The sequence below is a fragment of the Mauremys mutica genome, chromosome 1 (genome assembly GCF_020497125.1).
Source record: "Mauremys mutica isolate MM-2020 ecotype Southern chromosome 1, ASM2049712v1, whole genome shotgun sequence".
NCBI classification, from domain to species: Eukaryota; Metazoa; Chordata; order Testudines; family Geoemydidae; genus Mauremys; species Mauremys mutica.
The window spans coordinates 62945986-62966367 of record NC_059072.1 but is presented as its reverse complement, the minus strand read 5'-3'; the positions used below and the strand labels follow the sequence as shown (position 1 = coordinate 62966367).

Genomic DNA, 20382 nt, shown 5'->3' with positions numbered 1-20382 from the left:
ATAATATGCACATGTGGATGCAGTGGATCAGATTCAGTGCCTGTTACACTGAACCTGATTGTATGCTAAAGACAGCAGGGCAAGTGTACTGACGTCCTAGGCTGTTAGGAGTCAGTTATGTATTTCAGTAGCAGTATCACCACTCAGCCTCTGCTATCTTTCAATCTGTGGCTCCAGGTCAGGTGAGATTCTCAGCAAAAGGAGAGGAGCCAGTAGGAAGAGGCTCCTATATACTTCTTAATAAAAATACAACCTTATCCCATACAGCTGAGTTTACATGAAATACATACGCAGGGCTCATGGATGGCATTACTACAAACCACATCAGCTAATTACCTCTTCTTCAATAGCAAACAATTTGACAATGTTCTTGTGATTCAGTTTCTTTAATACTTCAAATTCTCTCATCTGAACATCCACAGGACGAAGGAAGCTTATGTTGTTAAATACTTTGACGGCATATAAATCCCCCGTTTTCTATCAGAAAAATATTCAGATTATTTTTAAAAATCAAAGTCAAGTACAAAAAAGCCGTAATAATTAACATTTATACAGTACCAGTCATCCTGAAGGATCCCAGAACACTTTTCAAACTTATATACAAGTATGATATAATGGCAGCTTCTCTGCAATAATTTATTAATATTGTATGTTCATCTGGTTATTGGAATATTTACTATATGAATATATTGGTTTAGTTTAATAGGGGGCTGTAAGGAAAAACAAGCAGGAAGGAAAAAATGGCTCAAGATAAGCTACTTCTTTACAAACACTTGAGGGTTGTTAACAGACAATGCCAGAACACACTGGAAACTTAAGGCAATTTGAGAGAGAGAGAGAGAGAGAGAGAGAGAGACAAAATATGTAATCTGATGACAAAGAACAGCCTCAACTCCCATCTAAATTCAGGTAATAAACACCAATTAGGGGGTAATTTTTCACAAAGCTGGAAGATGGAGAAATTTGAGGGGTAACTTTAGATTTTAGTATCTGTACAAAGACTAACTGAAAATCATCTTCTAGAAAATTTGTGTAAAACCCCAAATCCATAGCCAAGTATGTAGAGGTTTAAAAACTACAATTAATACAGTTTAGAACAACACACTTAAAAATTAGTTCCTGTTTTATGCCTCAATTTTGGAAAAAGTTACTCACATGAATTCAGTGGGGCTAATCATGTAAAAGTGTTTGCAGGATTCGGGCTTTATTTATCTGCTGACCTGAATCCTGGGATTTAGCATTTTTCCTATACCACTGGATAGCCATTACATCTCAAATAGCAGTGCAGCTCCATATGCTTTTACCAGGGCCGCTCAGAGGATTCAGGGGACCTGGGGCAAAGCAGGGGAGCTGCGGCGCTTGTACTCACCCGGCAGCGGTCTGGGTCTTTGGCGGCATTTCGGCAGCAGGGGGCCCTTCAGTTGCTCTGCGTCTTCGACAGCACTAAAGGCCCCCCCCGCCGCTGAAGATCCAGACTGCCGCCAGACCAGGGCTCGCGGACCCCTGAGGGGGCTGGGGAAAATTGCCCCAGTTGCCCCCTCCTCTCGGCAGCCTTGGCTTTTACAGTTTGTGATATCCTGAGCTATTTCAGGGGAAAACAAAAGCCCCCCCCAAAACACCTTGGCAGATGAAAATCCTTTCAGTTTTCCTTTAAATTTATAAAATGATTGTTAATAATTTATAGTCAAGAGAAGGTATTAGCAGTTGGGTTATTTTTCTCACTGTTTTTATATACATTAGTAAGGCAATTGAAGAAATTAAGACATAATTAAGCACTCTGGATAATGTTAAAACCAATCTACCCCTGGAAACAAAAACATAGTGAGGCAGGGATCATGTCTTACTTTGTATTTGTATAGCACTTAGCACAATGGTTACCTGAACCTGACTAGGGCCTTGGGGCACTATCATAATGTTAAATAATAATACATTCAGATATTAGAAACTAAGTTTAGGTAAAGAGAGCCCAAACAGAATATTTATCTGGAATGAAGATTCTCTCCCCCCCCCCCCCCCGCCCAAAATGAGTTAAGAAATAACAGTTTCTTTAAAAAGACACGGATATATATTTCTTTCCAGTTTAAAAGGGACATATACGTTTAGTAATTTAGGCTCCAAAAGAGTCTTTTCTACTTGTTTATTTAAACATTTCCCTGCACTGTTGGAAACTCAACAGCACTGTACTTGTGCATAAGAACCAGAAGCAGCATTGTGTAGTTGTGCATAAGAACCAGAAAATGACTGCTTTATTTCACTGTCCAAACTGGATAAAATGCAAAAGGCATGGAGCAAGCACAGTGAAAAGAATGGTACATTTTACAAATGATTTCAGTATTAATACCAATTGTGTTGTTAACAACAATGATAAAAGTGTTTAAAAACATGTATCTTACACTTTTTTCCTGATTATTAGGGACATTAAGATAAAATATCATAAAAGCTGTGTTGTTTTCTTATACAGACATATCCAATTAAAAAAAAAATCAAAACTTTTCCATAAAAGGCTGATGAACAGATTTCAAGGGCTTTTACATTACAGGTGCCAGGTTTAATGATTGTTTTCTTACTGAATCCAGCTTGTGGATTTAGTATATAGGCAGTATTTTTCTTTTAATTAAAGAAAGAAAAACAACTTCCACGCATTAACAAAGGAAACAAGACAGGAAGACTATTTAAGAATTAATACAAGGATCCTTGTTCTTGAAAAAAATATTTATTATATGGTAACCAGTTTGTTTACTCCACACAAACCTTATGTCGTCCACGAAAAACATTTGCAGTGGCTCCTTGTCCTAGAACGTCAGATAAAAGCCATAGATAATTGGAAGTGCTCTGCATGTTCTCTCTCGATTAGTTGGTTCTCTTTTCAAGCTTAAAAATAAAAAAATGTTACTGAGTATATTGCACACACAAAAATTAAAGGAAAATCAATACATTCTTAATGAAACAGAGAAACACTACTCCAGAGATTTAAAGAATTAATAGAGGAATTAAAAATCCACTAATTAGAGAGATGGGGAGGCAGGAAGAAAGGAAACAAAGGCAAGCTAAATGCTACCAGAAATCAAAATTAACACTTCAGATATAAAATCTGTCACCGAGTTTGAGGTCTTCTTTTTCCCTTGCTCCATTTGAAAGAATAAACTAAAAATCAAATAAAGGTCTCAATAACCATTCTTTGTCCCACATTTAGAAGCTGACAAAAGAGACCATAAAAGATAGAAGAGAATAATACAAAAAATGTGGGAATTGTCTTTCCTTTAAGAGAAACAACATTTCTATAAGTTTCATGGTTCAGCATATCTGAGAGACTGCATAACGGAAGTGAGATAACGGCAGGTTTATGTGATATCAAATATCAGAGGGGTAGCCGTGTTAGTCTGTATCCACAAAACTGCTGCCCCAAGCATGTGCTTGGGGTGCTGGTGCCTAGAGCCAGTCCTGCCTTCATCACCACTTGGCTGGACTACAGCAATATAGTATACGTGGGCATAGAATCTTCAGCACTTGGGAAACTCTAATTAGTAGAAAATGCTGCAGTCTCTTTTCTCAGCAACACAGGCTACTGTGAGCACATCAGATCTGTCCTCTGCTCTCTACACTGGCTTCCCATAGAACTTTAAATCAAGTAAAAGGTCTCAGTTTTTTCTCCCACGTGGTCCATGACCTGGCCCAGGATGCCCAAAAGACCATCTAAAACTCCGGAACAAAGACTGGGTCAACAACTCCACTCTTCTGTCAGAACGGAACTCTACAACCACAGTAAAGCTCACTTGTGTGGGAGACAGAACCTTCTTGGGGACAGTCTGAGACTGTGGAATGACACCCCTCTCCCAAGGAACTAAGGACCAGCACAAACCCTGCCACTTTCCACTTCAAGTTCAAAGCACACTTCTTTCACCTCACCTTCTCTAATAAAAACTCATAGCAACAGATACATGTATAAAAAACAAGCCAACCCCAAATCCCAACCTAAACAAGACACTTCACTGCACATGCTCCATCACCTGAGGAGAGGATGAGAGAACAGACAACATGCACGACTGGAAGGCGCTCAGATACTACAGTGAGGAGCCAGACGGTATAAAGACCTATATAGAACAGAATGACTATGTTTTCCACAAGCAGACCCCAGCACCTGAATAAAGTAGCCTACAGAATCGGGGCCTAAGTAACATAAATAAAAGCCACCCTATATGCTGTCCTTGGAAAGGTACAGATGATAACAGGCTCAACTCTTACTCTAGCATGGTATAAAGGAAAATTGTCAGCAACCAGAGACCCATTTCTAGCCCTCAGATGGGTTATAAACTGCTTCTGACGACAGGTGTGCCAGATAAGCAGCATTTCCCTGGATAGTTTCCCCCAATTATTAATAATAGAACTCAATCATGTTATGAGTTAATTCCTGATTTTAATAAGAGATTCTAAGTTTTCCAAATTTAAAAAAGGCCCACAACGTATCTATTTTAATTAAAGCAAATCTCTAATTTTTCCATACACAACCAATACAATAATATTATTGTTTCAGCAGAAGCCCAATACAACCAGCTATTACACTGTTTGGAGACGCTGTAATATCTCATATACTGTGTGTGCTGCCAATGCCTAAAGAAAACAGTAAGTTATCATAAATTATGGAACACTTCAGAGTTAAAGATAACCTGAATTACTTCAGTTCGGTCATTCATTGTATCAGGATTTTTCCCTCTATTCCTGCTAGCCCCCCAAGAAAAGCCTCCTTACTCTTCTTATGAAAAGCACTATCAAGCCTCCCCACCCGCATGATAACAGGAAGAAGATATAAAAGAACTTCCTGTTCTTAGAGAGATCTAAGGGAAACATATTTATCACCTAAGTTGTTCAGCTCTGTTTGAAGAAATCATTGGTTCATACAACAGCAAAGAAAGTCTGTAACAACACAGAAGGGGTTTTACCACAGGAAAATGAACAGAATGGAGGACGTTGTGCTGCAATATCAAGTACAGTTAATCAGGCACATTATGGTGCTTAGCACAAGGCAGGGGCCTGCCTTTCTAATACATCTCTATCCCAATATAACGCAGTCCTTGGGAGACAAAAAAATCTCACTGCATTATAAGTGAGATCGCGTTATATCAAATTTGCTTTGGCCCTCCCGTTCTTTGTTCCCTGACCACCCCCTCCAGAGACCCCCGTCCCTAATCACCCCCAGGACCGCCCTCCGTCTCCTGACTGCTCCGCCCCCTATCCACTCACCCCCCCCCCCGACAGTCACTCACCAGCAGCAGCGGGAAGCGGGGCCGACCGGCCCCAGCCCGCTCCACTCCGCCACCTCCCAGCCGTGTCACTCCGCTTCCCGCTGCCGGTGAGTGCAGGGAGATTGGGGAAAGGATGCCCCCCCGCACTCACCTGTGGCGGGAAGTGGAGTGCCATGGCTGGGAGGTTGCAGAGTAGAGCCGGCTGGGGCCACGTCACTCCGCTTCCCTCCACCATTGAGTGCGGAGGGCATCCTTTCCCCAACCTCCCCGCACTCACTGGCGGCGGGAAGCGGAGCAGCCCAGCCCCAGCCTGCTCCACTCCGCCAGCTCCCAGCTGTGATGCTCCACTTCCCGCCGGGCAGGTGAGTGCAGGACCTTTCCCCCCCATCGACACGGCTGGGGCCGGGGCAAGGAAAGCGGAGCAGGCTGGGGCCACGTCACTCTGCTTTCCACCGCAGGTGAGTGCGGAGAGGTTGGGGAAAGGAGCCCCCCCCCATAGTCACCCGTGGCGGGAAGTGGAGCGCTGCGGCTGGGAGCTGGCGGAGTGGAGCAGGCTGGGGCCGGGCTGTTCCGCTTCCGCTGCTGCTGGTGAGTGCCGGGGGGCAAGTTCCCTTCCCTCAAACTCCCTCCCCTGAGCAACACGGCTGGGGCCGGGGTGAGGGAAGCAAAGCGGACTGCTCCCGCCCCCCCCCCGCGCCACTCTGGGACTGCGGGGCCCCCAAAAGTGCCCTCCCACAGCTCCTGTCCCCCAGATCCTGGGAGGGGGAACCCTTGACCACCCCCGAGACCCTCTGCCCCTTATCAAACCCCTCAGCTCCGGCCTGGCCCGGCACCCTTAACACGCTGCTCAGAGCAGCGTGTCAGAGCTTTACCGCCTTGTATGCGAACCCGCCTTATAGTTCGTTATATCGGGGTAGAGGTGTAGTAGTCAGGCAAACACAGCATTAAAACAGGAATTTTCAAATGATTTTTGCCTGAACAAGTTTCTACTTCTAATAATTTCTAATATTAGATTCTCATTAAGGTACATTACTATGTGTAAAGTGTTTCTTATAAGCCAGTCCCAAGGCATTTAGACAAGTCCAATCATCTTGTAATGTGTGAAAGGTGGAGTCACCAGGTAAAGACTTGGACTTCTTGCAAAATGGATCCAATATTACGAAGCAGCTCCAATCTGCTGTATTTTATCTATTTCCATCATTACTCTTTCTTAACACATGGGCTAGGGAAGAAGGGCTCCATATAGCACAAAAGACAGCAGTACACAAATTGGGTGGCAAGCTGGCTGGTCACATGGTGCTGGTCCTCCTTTTCTCAAGCTGCTAAAAGGCATTAAAGACAACTCCAAAATAACAGCTGGTCAGAAAACAGTGGAAATCTTCTGTGATACCTTTTCATCAAAACCTCAAAAATTCCCAACCAGCTCTACTAAAAGTACCTAAAATACTAGTCAAACATAATCTTCCCATATTGGTAACTGCTGTAGATGCCAAGGAGATGTTATGCAGACCTGAATGGCAGGAGACAGGTCCCTGAGGAAATCTGGGGCAGTTTCTGTATTAAAACAAGGTCCATGCTATGAAAAAACTTGAAAAAACACTGGACTAAAAATGTCTTCCAGATAATGAGACCCACTACCTGTGATGTGCCAGCTGGCATGGATATAGTGAAGATGGGATTGCTGCTTTGCATGATGCCATCTTGACTACCTCTTGCCAAGAGGCAAATCTACTGAATCTTGTTTGTTCAGCAGAAAAGTGCACATAGATAGTAAGTACACAAAAACTAAACAATTTAATGGCTGACTAGAAAGTGATCATCTCACTGCCCAAAAGATACAAATGTGACATTTTTACATACGAGGTCCCTTGTCCTCCTCCACGCTTATTTTGAAAGGTAATGTATGCCAAGACCAATAGAAAAGAATTGCATGAGCCATAGCACCCTAAAAAACAGACTAGCATGTTATCAGATCTAGGATTTCATTTGATGGATGACAAAATCTAGCAGACAGGAAAGCCATTTACAATATGGTACAAAATACTGACAAAAATCTCAAACAGTGAAAATAGGAATCAGATCTAAGCCTAGGATATTTGTACTGATGTAATCACACTCATATAGCTACACCAGTGGAAATGCTTAATGTACACGTGGCACCTTGGTGCAAACAAGAGCTTGGACTTATGATGATTGGGCCTACAAATTTACACGAATTGTGAGTTCAACTGTAAAAAGTTATAGAAAGTTTATAAAATGTCTCAGTAACCTATAACAACAAGTGTTGATGTGAGAAGGTGCAAAAGGAAGTAAGACTGTATTAACCTAAACAAAAAGGCCTACTGATATAATTCAAGGACTATGCCAAGGTCATGCCTGGTAAACAAGAGAAGTGCTGGACTGGAAATCAACAGACCAGAACTGTTTTGTTGGAAATTAGGCCTAGCTGGTGAATAGGGAGAGAAGAGGGGATGAGCTATTCCAGTGGCACTCAGCCTTTCCAGACTACTGTACCCCTTTCAGGAGGCTGATATCTTGCGTATCTCAAATTTCACCTCACAAACTATTTGCTTACAAAAATCAGACATAAAAATACAAGTGTCACAGCACACTATTACTGAAAAATTGTTTACTTCCTCATTTTTACCATATAATTATAAAATAAATCAACTGGAATATAAATACTGTACTTACATTTCAGTTTATAGTATATAGAGAAGTATAAACAAGTCATTGCCTCTAAGAAATTTTAGTTTCTACTGACTTTGCTAGTGCTTTTTATGTAGCCTGTTGTAAAACAAAGCAAATATCTAGATGAGTTGATGTACTCCCTGGAAGACCTCTGCGTACCCCTGGTTGAGAACCACTGAGCTATTCTGACCATCACTCCCTTTTGTGGTCTTCAAAAAGAGACTTCAGGAAAAGCTAGCTCTGGTGAATGCTGGCTGGCTGAAAGACAAGAGAAGGGGAAGGAAGAAACTTCACCATCATGGCTGCCATCCCCACTGTCTCCTGGGTCCCCAGACCTCCTTTATCCTAATTCTGAGAAATGTCTGATCAGGACATCAGTTCCAAAGAGGGGGAACCAGATGACATTGCTACCGCCACTTGCTGAATCCCAAACACCACCTGAGATGTGACTTTGTTGTCTCCCCTCCTTGGGTGTTCTTTTCTTTCACCACTTTATTTCTTCTCTTTCCTAGCCCTCCTTTTTCCTTCTGTGTAATACAGAATCTTGGCTGGCTAAGCAGATGCTTATTTTGCAACACTGCTATAAGCCTGTGACCAGAAAAAGGCAGCTAAAAGCAATACCCTGGACAGCCTGATGCTGGTACAAGTATGTCAGGTCTCGGAGCAGCTGAAAACACTGTGCCACACCTGTGGTTTTTTTCCAGTAGTGAGGTAATAAGTGAGAATCAACACCAGAGACAGACACTGCATTTTCTATCTTTGCTGTTCTTTTCTTTCCTCTTCTGTGTGTGTTTTGTTTTCCAACGAATGGCCGTTAATAACAGCAACAATGCCAGCTCCAGCCCATCTCAGCTAACTTTTCCCCAAAATAACAGTAATTACTATCTTCAATACCATCTAAAAGACTGCACACAAGGGTTTTCTTTTTCTATTTTTGTAATCTTCTAAAGCAGGGGTGGCCAACCTGTGACTCCGGAGCCACATGCGGCTCTTCAGAAGTTAATATGCAGCTCCTTGTATAGGCACCGACTCTGGAGCTGGAGCTACAGGCGTCAACTTTTCAATGTGCTAGGGGGTGCTCGCTGCCCAACCGCTGGCTCTGCCACAGGCCCTGCCCCCACTCACCCCTTCCCACCCCTCCCCTGAACCTGCCGTGCCCTCGCTCCTCCCCCCCACGATCAGCTGTTTTGGGAGGTGCAGGGAAGGAGGGGGAGGCGCTGATTGGCGGGGCTGTCGGTGGGTGGGAGGTGCTGGGAGCATGGCGGGGGGGAGCTGATGGGGGCTGCTGATGTATTACTGTGGCTTTTTGGCAATGTATATTGGTAAATTCTGGCTCCTTCTCAGGCTCAGGTTGGCCACCCCTGTTCTAAAGACTCTCCACAGCTAAAGGGAATAAGGGATGTTTTTAAAACGAAAGCGTGACTTAATACTTTACATTTAAAATGCTCTACCTTTCTGATTTCCCCCTGTATCTTTAATAAAGGGTTTTAAAATGTTTAATGATGAGTTTGCCATGGTATTAAGATGGCTCAGGTCTTTGCATTCCAAACCCTGAACCTTATTTAAAACTGTTTCATGTTGGACAGTTATAGGGTCATATTAACACCTTTGTTCTTGGGGCCCACATATTCCTTCCTAACTAATACAATACACCATTGCAACTTACTCTGGTTTCACCCTAGCCAAGGTGAAAAATAACCATTCCCCCAACATCACAACCCTCAATTTAAAGGAATAAAACAGTTGTATTCTGACCTGCTTTTAACAATCTTCAATCAACTTCCTATTTAACTTCTAAAAATATAACTTCCTACATCTTTTCCTTGCTTTTGTTTGGCTTCCTTTCCCATTCTGGCTTCACACCACCTTTTTTCTTATAAATAGTTCAGAATATATCTTTTTATGTGTATGCAGCATCTATTACTTCCTCTTTTTTGTCTCTCTCTACCTCCTTTTCCTCCTCTTCTTCCCAAATCCACTCATTCTTTTCCCTCCCTTAGAGATTTACAACTAGGATGATACTGACTGATGTTACTAAAATGGAGACACCCAGAAAGAGAGAGTGCATTTAAAACTTTGAGGAGAAGTGGACAAAACAGAGCATATAGTACACAACATAGCAGGACAAAAGAAAAGTATGCAAGGTAAGGCAAAAACTGAGAAAGAAAAAAGGAAACAGATACTAAAAATTCCGGAAAAGATGCACATTGCCTTCTCTGTAATCTCTCTCCCTTTTCCCCAGAGTGAGGGAGCAGATTTTTCATTAAAACTTATTTTTTTCAAATTGCTAGGAATAATTTCTCACACGTCTTTGTACCTTGGACATTAGATTAGAATGTCACCCTGTCTCAACCTGTCCTTTGTTGTCCTTGCATGACTGCGACTTTTTGAACTAGCTCTAAAAACTTAGTTTCACTTTCACTTCTAGCTTACGATCACTGATGAGGAAGTAGTTCTGTATAGGAACCTAAAGCAGTCTCGCTTACTATTTGTTTTAATTTGTTCTTCCCAATGACTCATATATTGGTGTTTTAGGTGTTGGTTTAGCATCCTGACCATTTTTCAGTTTTTGGTGGGGAGGTTTTCTCTATTTGTCAGCAGGTTAGTGCTTGGTGAATCCAGGAAGGGATTGTATATACAATAGTAGGAATGGATTGTGGATTATTTTGATTTTAATTTTTGATCTTCTAGTGGAGGGAGCATTGACTGCTTTGGTTGAGATGAGAAGTTTAGTGCTCTTTCTTGTATGTTAGTCAGCAGGAGGAACTGACCCAGTTTTGCTTTGCATGCATAATACCTAGGACTTGAAAAATTTACCAGACCTCTAACAGCCGGAAGACGTAACAACACTGAGGTGTCCCTCTGTCTAGGGGCAATGCCTAGAGGAGAAGGCAAAGTCTGACCACCCCCACACCAAAGCTGCTGGGATTCCTACTAAGGTACTCTTCTTGGGAACTCATCCATTGTTGTTTCTAGTAAATTCAAAACCCTTACCCCCTGGAAAGGAGGAGCATTATTTTTCTCTGAAACTCCTGGCTTCTACTCTGCTGCCATTCTCTCTGCTTCTGGTTTTTGGGCCTCCTCCCCAGCAAACATCATTATTTGTATTATGAAGATGCCCAAAACCTCCAGTGTGCTAGTTGTTGTACAAATACTTAAGACATGAACTATGCCCCCAAGATCTTAAGAACATAAGGGTCAGACGGGGTCAGACCAATAGTCCATCTAGCCCAGTATCCTGTTCACTTCAGAGGGAATGAACAGAACAGGGCAATTTATCGAGTGATCCATCCACTGTTGTTCAGTCCTATCTTCTGGCAGTCAGAGGGTTAAGGAAACCTAGAGCATGGGGTTGCATCCCTGGCCATCTTGGCTAATACCCCTGATGGACCTATCCTCCATGAACTTATCTAATTCTTTTTTAAACCCGGTTATAGTTTTGGCTTTCACAACATCCCCTGGCAACGAGCTCCGTGGGTTGATTGTGCATTGTGTGAAGAAGTACTTCCTTATGTTTATTTTAAACCTGCTGCCTATTAATTTCATTGGGTGAAACCTGGTTCTTGTGTTGTATGAGGAGTAAATAACAATTCCTTACATGCTTTCTCCACATCATTCATGATTTTGTAGATGTCTATCATAGCCCCCCTTAGTTGTCTCTTTTCTAAGCTGAAAACTCCCAGTACTTTTAAATCTCTTCTCAAATGAAAGCTGTTCCATCCCCCTAATCATTTTTGTTGCCCTTCTCTGTACTTTTTCCAACTCTAATATATCTTTTTTGAGATGGGGCAACCAGAACTGCACACAATATTCAGGGCATGGACATACCACTGATTTATATAGGACATTATGATATTTATTATCTCCTTATCTATCCCTTTCCTAATAGATCTTAACATTTAAGGTGGGTTTTTTTGTTTTGTTTTTGTTTTTTTTTGACTGACACTGCACATTGAACAGATTTTTTAGAGAACTATATACCATGACTCCAAGATCTCTGTCTTGAGTTGTAACAGCTAATTTAGACCCCTTCATTTTGTAGGTATAGCTGCAATTATGTTTTCCAATGTGCATTACTTTGCACTTATCAACATTGATTTTCATCTGCCATTTTGCTGTCCAGTCACCCAGTTTTCTGAGATACCTTTGTAACTCTTCCCAGACTGCTTTAGACTTAACTATCTTGAGTAATTTTGCATTGTCTGCTAATTTTGCCACCTCACTGTCTACCCCTTTTTCAAAATCATTTATGAACATGTTGAACAGTACTGATCCCAATACAGATCCTTGGGGAACTGAACTTTTTCCCTTCTCTCCACTGTGAAAACTGACCATTTATTTCTACCTTTTATTTCCTGTCTTTTAATCAGTTACTGATCCATGAGAGGACCTTCCCTCTTATCCCATGACTGCCTACTTTACTTAAGGGCCTTTGGTGAGGGGCCTTGTCAAAGACTTTCTGAAAGTCCAAGTATACTGTATATACTGGATCACCCTTGTCCACGTGATTCTTGAACAGCAGCCACCCCCACCCCCCCGCCCCTGTCCCTCCAAGAATTCTAATAGATTGGTGAAAAGCCACATGGACTTTTCCCCTACATATCATATCCATCGGTGTGTCTAATAATTCTGTTCTTTACAATAGTTTCAACAAATTAATTGCACGATTAAACAAAACAAATAGTATTTTTCAATTCACTGTTGTAGCTGCCATCGCAAGATATTTATGTGCCAGATGTGCTAAAGATTCATATGCCTCTTCATGCTTCGGCTATCGTTCCAGAGGACATGCTTCCATGCTGATGACGCTTGTTAAAAAATAATGCATTAATTAAATTTTTGACTGAACTCCTTGGGGGAGAATTATATGTCTCCTGCTTTGTTTTACCCTCATTTTGCCAAGTATTTCATGTTATAGCTGTCTCAGATGATGACCCAGCACATGTTGATCATTTTAAGAACACTTTCACTGCAAATCTGACAAAATGCAAAGAAGATACCAATGTGAAATTTCTAAAGATAGCTACAGCACTCGACCCAAGGTTTAAGAATCTGAAGTTCCTTCCAAAATCTGAGAACAACAAGGTGTGGAGCATGCTTTCAGAAGTCTTAAAAGAGCAATACTCTGATGCAGAAAGTACAGAACCCAAACCACCAAAAAAGAAAATCAATCTTCTGCTGGTGACATCTAACTCAGATGATGAAAATGAACATGCATTGGGCCGCACTGCTTTGGATTGTTATTGAGCAGAACCCATCATCAGCATGGACGCATGTCCTCTGTAATGGTGGTTGAAGCATCAAGGGACACATGAATCATTAGCACATCTGGCATGTAAATGTCTTGCAATGCTGGCTACAATAGTGCCATGCAAACACCTGTTCTCACTTTCAGGTGACATTGTAAACAAGAAGCAGGCAGCATTATCGCCCATAAATGTGAACAAACTTGTTTCTCTTAACGCAGGGGTTCTCAAACTCGGGGTCGGGACCCCACAGGGGGTCACGAGGTTATTACATGGGGGCTTACGAGCTGTCAGCCTCCAGCCCAAACCCTGCTTTGCATCCAGCATTTATAATAGTATTAAAAATATAAAAAGGTGTTTTTAATTTATAAGGGGTGTTGCACTCAGAGGCTTGCTATGAGAAAGGGGTCACCAGTACAAAGTTTGAGATTGGCTGAACAAGAAGTAGGACTGAGTGGACTTGTAGGCTCTAAAGTTTTACTTTTGAGTTCAGTTATGTAACAAAAAAAATACATTTGTAAGTTGCACTTTCATGATAAAGAGATTGCACTACAGTACTTGTTTTAGGTGAATTGAAAATATAGCTTCTCTGCAGTGGCCTTGCCTTCTTTGAGTGCTCCTTTAGCAGCTCAACTGTCCAGTGGCCCCATGTTTGGCAGGCTTCCTGCTTCTCATGTAATTAAATAATCTGCTGTTAGTTTGTGTCTTTGGCAAGTTGCTCTTCAAATTCCTTTTTGGCCTGCCTAATTATACTTTTACACCTGACTTGCCACAGTTTATGTTCCTTTCTGTTTTCCCCAATAGGATGTTACCTTTTAAATTTAAAAGGTATCTTTTTGTCTCTAACTGCCTCCTTTTATTCTCCTCCATGAACTTATCCAGTTCTTTTTTGAATTGTGTTATAGTCTTGGCCTTCACAACATACAAAAGCTGGAATTATTCCATCAGCTAGAATTATTTTCTTAAATTAAATTTTGAAAGCTTGTATTCCACAAAAGATAATGGTTCCTACCTCCTCCTCCTCCTTCCCTCCCCCATTCTCCATAGGTGCCTAGTTGAAGAGACTATAAGATTTAAAAACAAAATAATTCAGTGGTTCTCAAACTTTTGTACTGGTGATCGCTTTCACAGAGCAAGCCCTGAGTGCAACCCCTCCTTAAAAATTAAAAAGGATTTTTTATATATTTAACACCATTATAAATGCTGGAGGCAAAGCAGGGTTTGGGGTGGATGCTGACAGCTTGTAAACCCCCCCCCCCCCCACGTAATAACCTCGCAACCCCTTGAGGAGTCCCAACCCCCAGTTTGAGAACCCCTGAAATAACTGAACGAACTGTGGTTCAGTTTTGAGATGAGGTCATTAAAACTCATATACATCTGTGGACAAATCAGGATTCTGTTCTTGGAGTCAGAAACCATGTCATCCAGGCACCAACTCAGTGCCTTACCCAGCATGTGTATCACTTACAGGAGACTCCCTCCTCCATCTGGACAGATTTTCAAGGCAACTTGTAAAAGCTCTCGCTCCAGTACCATAAGATTTTGTTGTGTTTAATGTTAAAGACGTTGAAAATCTCAACTCGCGGCCACAACTCAGCAGCGCTGTCACCGCAAGGCGAGCCCCAGCAGCCCCAGGCTGATGCTCGCTGCCCTGGGACTAGAGCCCAGCTTGGGGAACCAAAGGCGCCTCACTGACCTGCCCCACTCCCGGCACCGGGGGCAGAGGACACGGGGCCTGGTCAGGTCACCGGGACGGTGTGGGGCCGGCATAGCGGGGGCGGTTGGGGGGCTGGAGCGGAGCCGCCGGGCTGCCCCCAGGAGGGGCGGGCTCCCCGGCCTGGCCCCTGTTCCTTCTCCCCACTCGGTCCCGAGCTCACGCGGCAAGTCACTGGCGGGCCTGATCCCGGCCCCCGAGTGTCACAGCCCAGCCTCCGACAGCGGCCCAAGCCCCGGCTCCCACCACCGCGCTGCCCCGTGAGACCGGCCCTAGACCCGCCACCTCTCCCGCGCGGGCCCGGCCCTACCTGCAGGCAGGGACCCCGTCCCAGCACCGCGATGCGCGTCTCCAGCCCGGCCCTGCCAAGCTAAAGCTTCTTCCCGCCGCTTCCGGCTTCCTGCAACGGTGGCGTCGGGGAGGCGGGGCGGTACCACTGCGTGTCAGGCCAGGCCTCCGCGCGGGGACTCCTCAGCCCCGGGTCCAGCCGGGGGCGCGTCCCACAGCGCGGATCCCGGCCCTAGCTACACCGACCTCACCCCTGCCCGTCCCCCGACGTCCCTCCTCAGTCCTCGCCCCCCATCCCGCCCCGCCCGTCCCCCGACATCCCTCCTCAGTCCTCGCCCCCCATCCCTCCTCACCCCCGCCCATCCCTCGACATCCTCCTCAACCGCACCCATCCCTAGACCCCCCAGCAGCCCTGCTCACCCCCATCCAGCCCCTCAGACCCTGCCCCCCCGGCCGCCTCAGACTCCTCCACCGTCCCCAAACGTCCCTCCTTGTAACCCACCCAGGGCCGGCTCCAGACCCCAGCGCGCTAAGCGCGCCCTTGGGGCAGCGTGCCGCGGGAGGGTGGCAGGCAGCTCCGGTGGACCTCCCGCAGGTCCACCGGAGCCGCGGGACCGGTGACCGCCAGAGCGCCCCCCGCGGCGGGCCGCCCTGCTTGGGGCAGCGCAATTCTTAGAGTCGCCCCTGAGCCCACCTGTCCTCTCATCCCTCCTCCCCACCCCCCACTGCCATCCCTCGTCACACACACACACACCCTCCCCAGCATGTATTTCCAATGGGTTTCAAGGCTCTTTGCCAACAGCCGCACGGCCGCCCAGAGGATTCAGGGGGCCTGGGCCTCTGCCGACGAATTGCTGCCAAAAACCCAGCACTTTGGCGGCAGGTCCCAGGGCAGAAGGACCCCCGCCACGGGTCTTCGGGGCACTTTGGCGACAGGTCCCAGGGCAGAAGGACCCCCGCCACGGGTCTTCGGGGCACTTTGGCGACAGGTCCCAGGGCAGAAGGACCCCCGCCACGGGTCTTCGGGGCACTTTGGCGGCAGGTCCCAGGGTGGCAGGTCCCCCCACCACCGAAGACCTGGAGTGGAATAAGCTCTGGGGCCCCTGAAGCGAGTGAAGGACCCCACTCCAGGAGCCCCAGAAAACTCTCGTGGGGGCCCCTGCAGGGCCTGGGGCAAATTGCCCCACTTGCCCCCTCTCTGGGTGGCCCTGAACAGCCAAAGAACATTGAGATGCTGGAGGCATGTGTTTAGTTTCAGGTTCTAGAGGGGAGTGCTCTCTTGTGGTTAGACTTATACTCCTATCTCTTCCCCCTCCCCAGCTCCTGTAACCCTTATCCCTCTGAATGGCCTCAGTCCCCCCCCGCCCCCAAACTCCATAGCAGCTTCTCTTCATCTACTACACTACCCACCTTTTTTGTATTCTATCATCCCTTCCAGATCCCACACCCCCTGCATTCCAGTCACGCTTCCTGGCCCCCTACAGCAGGAGCACTGAGAACACAAGAGAGGTAGTATCCATCATCTCACTTACAGTGACACTGTATCTATCCTTCCCCACCTCGGAGGAGCCTGAGCAGGGGAAGCTATGCTCAGTCTCTGCAGCTCTGGCTTGGAGCATGCGCATTCCCTATGGAATCTTTGGAGGATGGAGCTGCTAAACTCTAGACAAATATCTACTGATCATGTGCAAACAGATTTTTTTTTATTGGAGGCTTAGAACTAGGCCAAGTTTAGGTGAACTTTCAAAGGAACTATAGAAGGTACATTCATGACATTGACTAGAGTGACACCCTGCCTCGAGCCTGCACCACTCCTAAATTTCAAGTTCCCACCCTAAAGCACGGCACTCCAAAACTTCAACAGTTGTGAATATTTTTTTTAATAGGGGGCAACACTATTTTTTCCTCTAATCTCATTTTCTAAAAGATGAACCACTTTATCTGAAACTTAAAATAAATAATAAAAAAAAGCCTAAGGCAGACCGCCAGCATAGACAGTTTCATCATGAAGTGTTTACCAAACTTTAAGTTATAAGATCTGAAAACAATCTTAAAACAAACCCTCAGGCAACCTTAACTGTAGGCAGCACTACCAGGTCTGCATGTAAAATACACAAAAACAGTAAATCTATTAATGTTTCTGAGAACATTAGAGGTTGCTTTGCCAATACCAGATTTATAGGTTTGAGAGCAAAAAATTGAAGCAGCCATCTAAATTCAAAGTAGAATGATGTTCTACATTTGTTATTGCTTTAAATATCCAGTATTCATCACAGCTGATCTTTGTGAGCCAGAATGGGAGAAATCTTACCTGATCATATCCTTTCTACTAGCAGCATTCCCACAATTCTGAGACATGTGAGGTATTCCCCTCTTGTCTGCAGTTTGCAGGGGCATTTCAACATTGAAACATAGCCCCTACTAATCCCCTCCCCTTCTCCAGCTTGCTGCCAGATGAATCATTAAAAAGCTGTGGAAAAGCTTTAGAACAGGGGTTCACAAAGTGGGGGGTTAGGACCCCTCAGGGTGTCACACGGTTATTACATGGGGGGGGTTACGAGCTGTCAGCCTCCACCCCAAACCCTGCTTTGCCTCCAGCATTTATAATGGTGTTAAATATATTAAAAAGTTTTTAATTTATGGGGGGGGGTCGTACTCAGAGGCTTGCTATGTGAAAGGGGTCACTGGTACAAAGTTTGAGAATCCCTGCTTTGGAATGTGGTTAGTAACAATAATTCAATGCCAGGCAGTAAACTATGTACAGTAGGCTCACTAGCCCACAAATAGTAGATATAAAAAGCTAAATTTTGTTCCTTTGGCTAATGAAGCCATACCAGGGAGGGTAGAATCATGGAAGACAGTGCTAGAAGCAAGAAAGTTATTGTGTAAAACATTTCCCATTTTGTAGCCCAGTATCTGAGATGTATGTGAAGTAGTGAGCAGTGAAAATATATATGGATAAAGTAGAATGAGATAGGGAGAGTCCCCCACAAAATTAATCACCAAATGTAGCACCTTCTTGCCAAAGGATGCCTGTGCAGAGGACAGAAAGTCCTTTTTCTAGTGTCTTATGTCCTAACTCATTAACAGCTTCTGGACCAAATCACACAAAGTATATAGTTTTAAAGTAAGATTCCACAGATCACTGGTTTAATCCAGTAGGTCACAGCATGCAGCTTCTCTGGTTGTAGCTAACTGAACTCCCCCTAGTGAAAATGAAAGCGTGGAATGGACTAAAGTGATCCAACAGCTATACTTATTATTCTAAAAGACTGGCACAAATAACAGAATGGATTCTTCCTAAACACTAGTGTCTAACAAACAGAAGTTAATAGAGGCCCATGTTGCTGCCCTACAGATTTCCTCAGTGGAAGCACAGATGGTGACTTCATAAGTAGAAAGAAAGATCTCATGCCTTGATTACATCAGGAACAGGTGAACCTGATGCCTTGTCTGCATCTACAATGCATAACTTGACCAATCTGGTCACAGTTTGGACACCTAGAGCCCTTGGCACTTTAGGTGAAAGGAAATGATCTTGTCTATTCAGTGCACTTAAAACAGATTAGGGCAGGGGTCGGCAACCTATGGCACGCGTGCCAAACGTGGCACATGAGCCAATTTTTAATGGCACGCGGGGCGGGCTGAGCTGCTCAGCCCGCCGCCGCTCTGGCGCTTTCTGCCGCCGGCTCCTGCCAGCCAGGGACCCTCTGCTAGTCCCACTCAGCACCCACTGCCGGCCTAGGGGAAGGAACCCCAGGCTGGCAGGGGCTGAGACCCCAGCTGGCAGGAGCCCACGGCTGAAACCCCCGAGCCGCGGCAGCGGGCTGAGCCGCTCAGCCTGCAGCCACTCTGGGATTCCCGCTGCTGGCCCCCTGCCAGCCCCACTCAGCACCCACTCCCAGCCTGGGGCTGAGCCGCTCAACCTGCAGCCACTGGGATTCCCGCTGCTGGCCCCTTGCCAGCCGGGGTCCCCCCTGTCACAGCCCCACTCAGCACCCACTGCCAGCCTTGGGTTCCTTCCCTCAGACTGGCAGGGGGCTGAGACCCTAGCTGGCAGGAGCTCGCAGCTGAAACCCCAGAGCCGTGGCTGGAAGGAGAGCGGGACCTGCTACCAGCACGGTGCTGGGAGGTCGACTAACGTCTCGAATCCCTACGCCTCGAGCGGCTACAAGTGGAGTAGACCGGTGCCAAGAGTACCGGGTCGGCGAACGGGATCTTGATCAGTGCCGCGAGTACGACCGGTACCGAGATGGATAACGTTACCGGAACTGCGAGCGGTGCTGGGAGCGGGATCGATGGCTGGACCGCCAATGTCCTCGGGACCTGGATTGAGAGTGGCGACGTTCTGTGGCATCGAGCATGGGAGGTCTCATCAGGGCAGGCTTGCCTAAGGACTGAACAGCCCGCACCGGTGGTGCCGGGGGCTGAGGCGGCCCAGGGTCCATCAGGGCAATCAACTCCCTAGCCGTAGAGAACGTCTCCGGCGTGGAGGGTACCGTAAGCTCAATCACGGCACGTGCCGGAGAGCTGATGCACACCGGACTCGACGGCCCTTGCGAGACCGGAATCGATGGTGCAGGAGGCGTTGGTGCCGCGGCAGACGACGGTGCCGGGCGGGCCGACTTTGATGCGTGCTCCGACTGTGCCGCCTGTGGGGGGGGGGGGGCACAGGAGCCTTGTGCTTCTTCTCCCCTGGGGAGAGTGAACGGTGCTGGGCAGAAGTCTTGGCCAGTGATGGCTGATGGCGGGGAGCCGTCGCGGTACCCATGCGCTCCGGTGCGGGAGCCGTACTTGTCCCCGGTGCTGTGGCCGGTGCCGAGGATGAAGGAGTGAGCGCTGCCTCCATTAGGAGCTTCTTAAGGTGAATGTCCCGCTCCTTTTTCGTCCGGGGCTTGAATGCCTTGCAGATGCGGCACTTGTCCGCGAGGTGGGACTCTCCCAAGCACCTGAGACAGGAGTTGTGCCGATCTCCTGTGGGCATCGGCCTATGGCAGGACGAGCACGGTTTAAAGCCCGGTGAACCAGGCATGGGCCCCGGTACCGGGTGAGGGGAAGGGGCTAAGCCCCGATCCCTCTTAACTATCTACACTAACTACTACTAAACTAATAAAACTCAACTAGAAAATAAAAAATATTGAACTATATACACAATAAGAATTGAAAAAAGCGAGTGAATAGCTAGGTAAGTGGAGGTCAGCTA

General features: G+C 45.9%; 1 protein-coding gene across 2 annotated transcripts in view; it reads right to left on the bottom strand.

Annotated features, from left to right (window-relative positions):
* Window positions 1–15431, bottom strand: part of TBK1 (TANK binding kinase 1) — a 52377-nt gene extending 36946 nt beyond the window's left edge. For both annotated transcript variants that reach the window (XM_045033134.1, XM_045033140.1), the window contains exons 1-3: window positions 15202–15431; window positions 2752–2871; window positions 337–477 (exon numbers count right to left, since the gene is read on the bottom strand). In XM_045033134.1, the coding sequence (XP_044889069.1) occupies window positions 337–477; window positions 2752–2838 (228 nt within the window). In that variant the 5' untranslated portion in view covers window positions 2839–2871; window positions 15202–15431. The remainder of the gene's footprint in view (window positions 1–336; window positions 478–2751; window positions 2872–15201) is intronic.
* Window positions 15432–20382: the final 4951 nt, after the last annotated feature.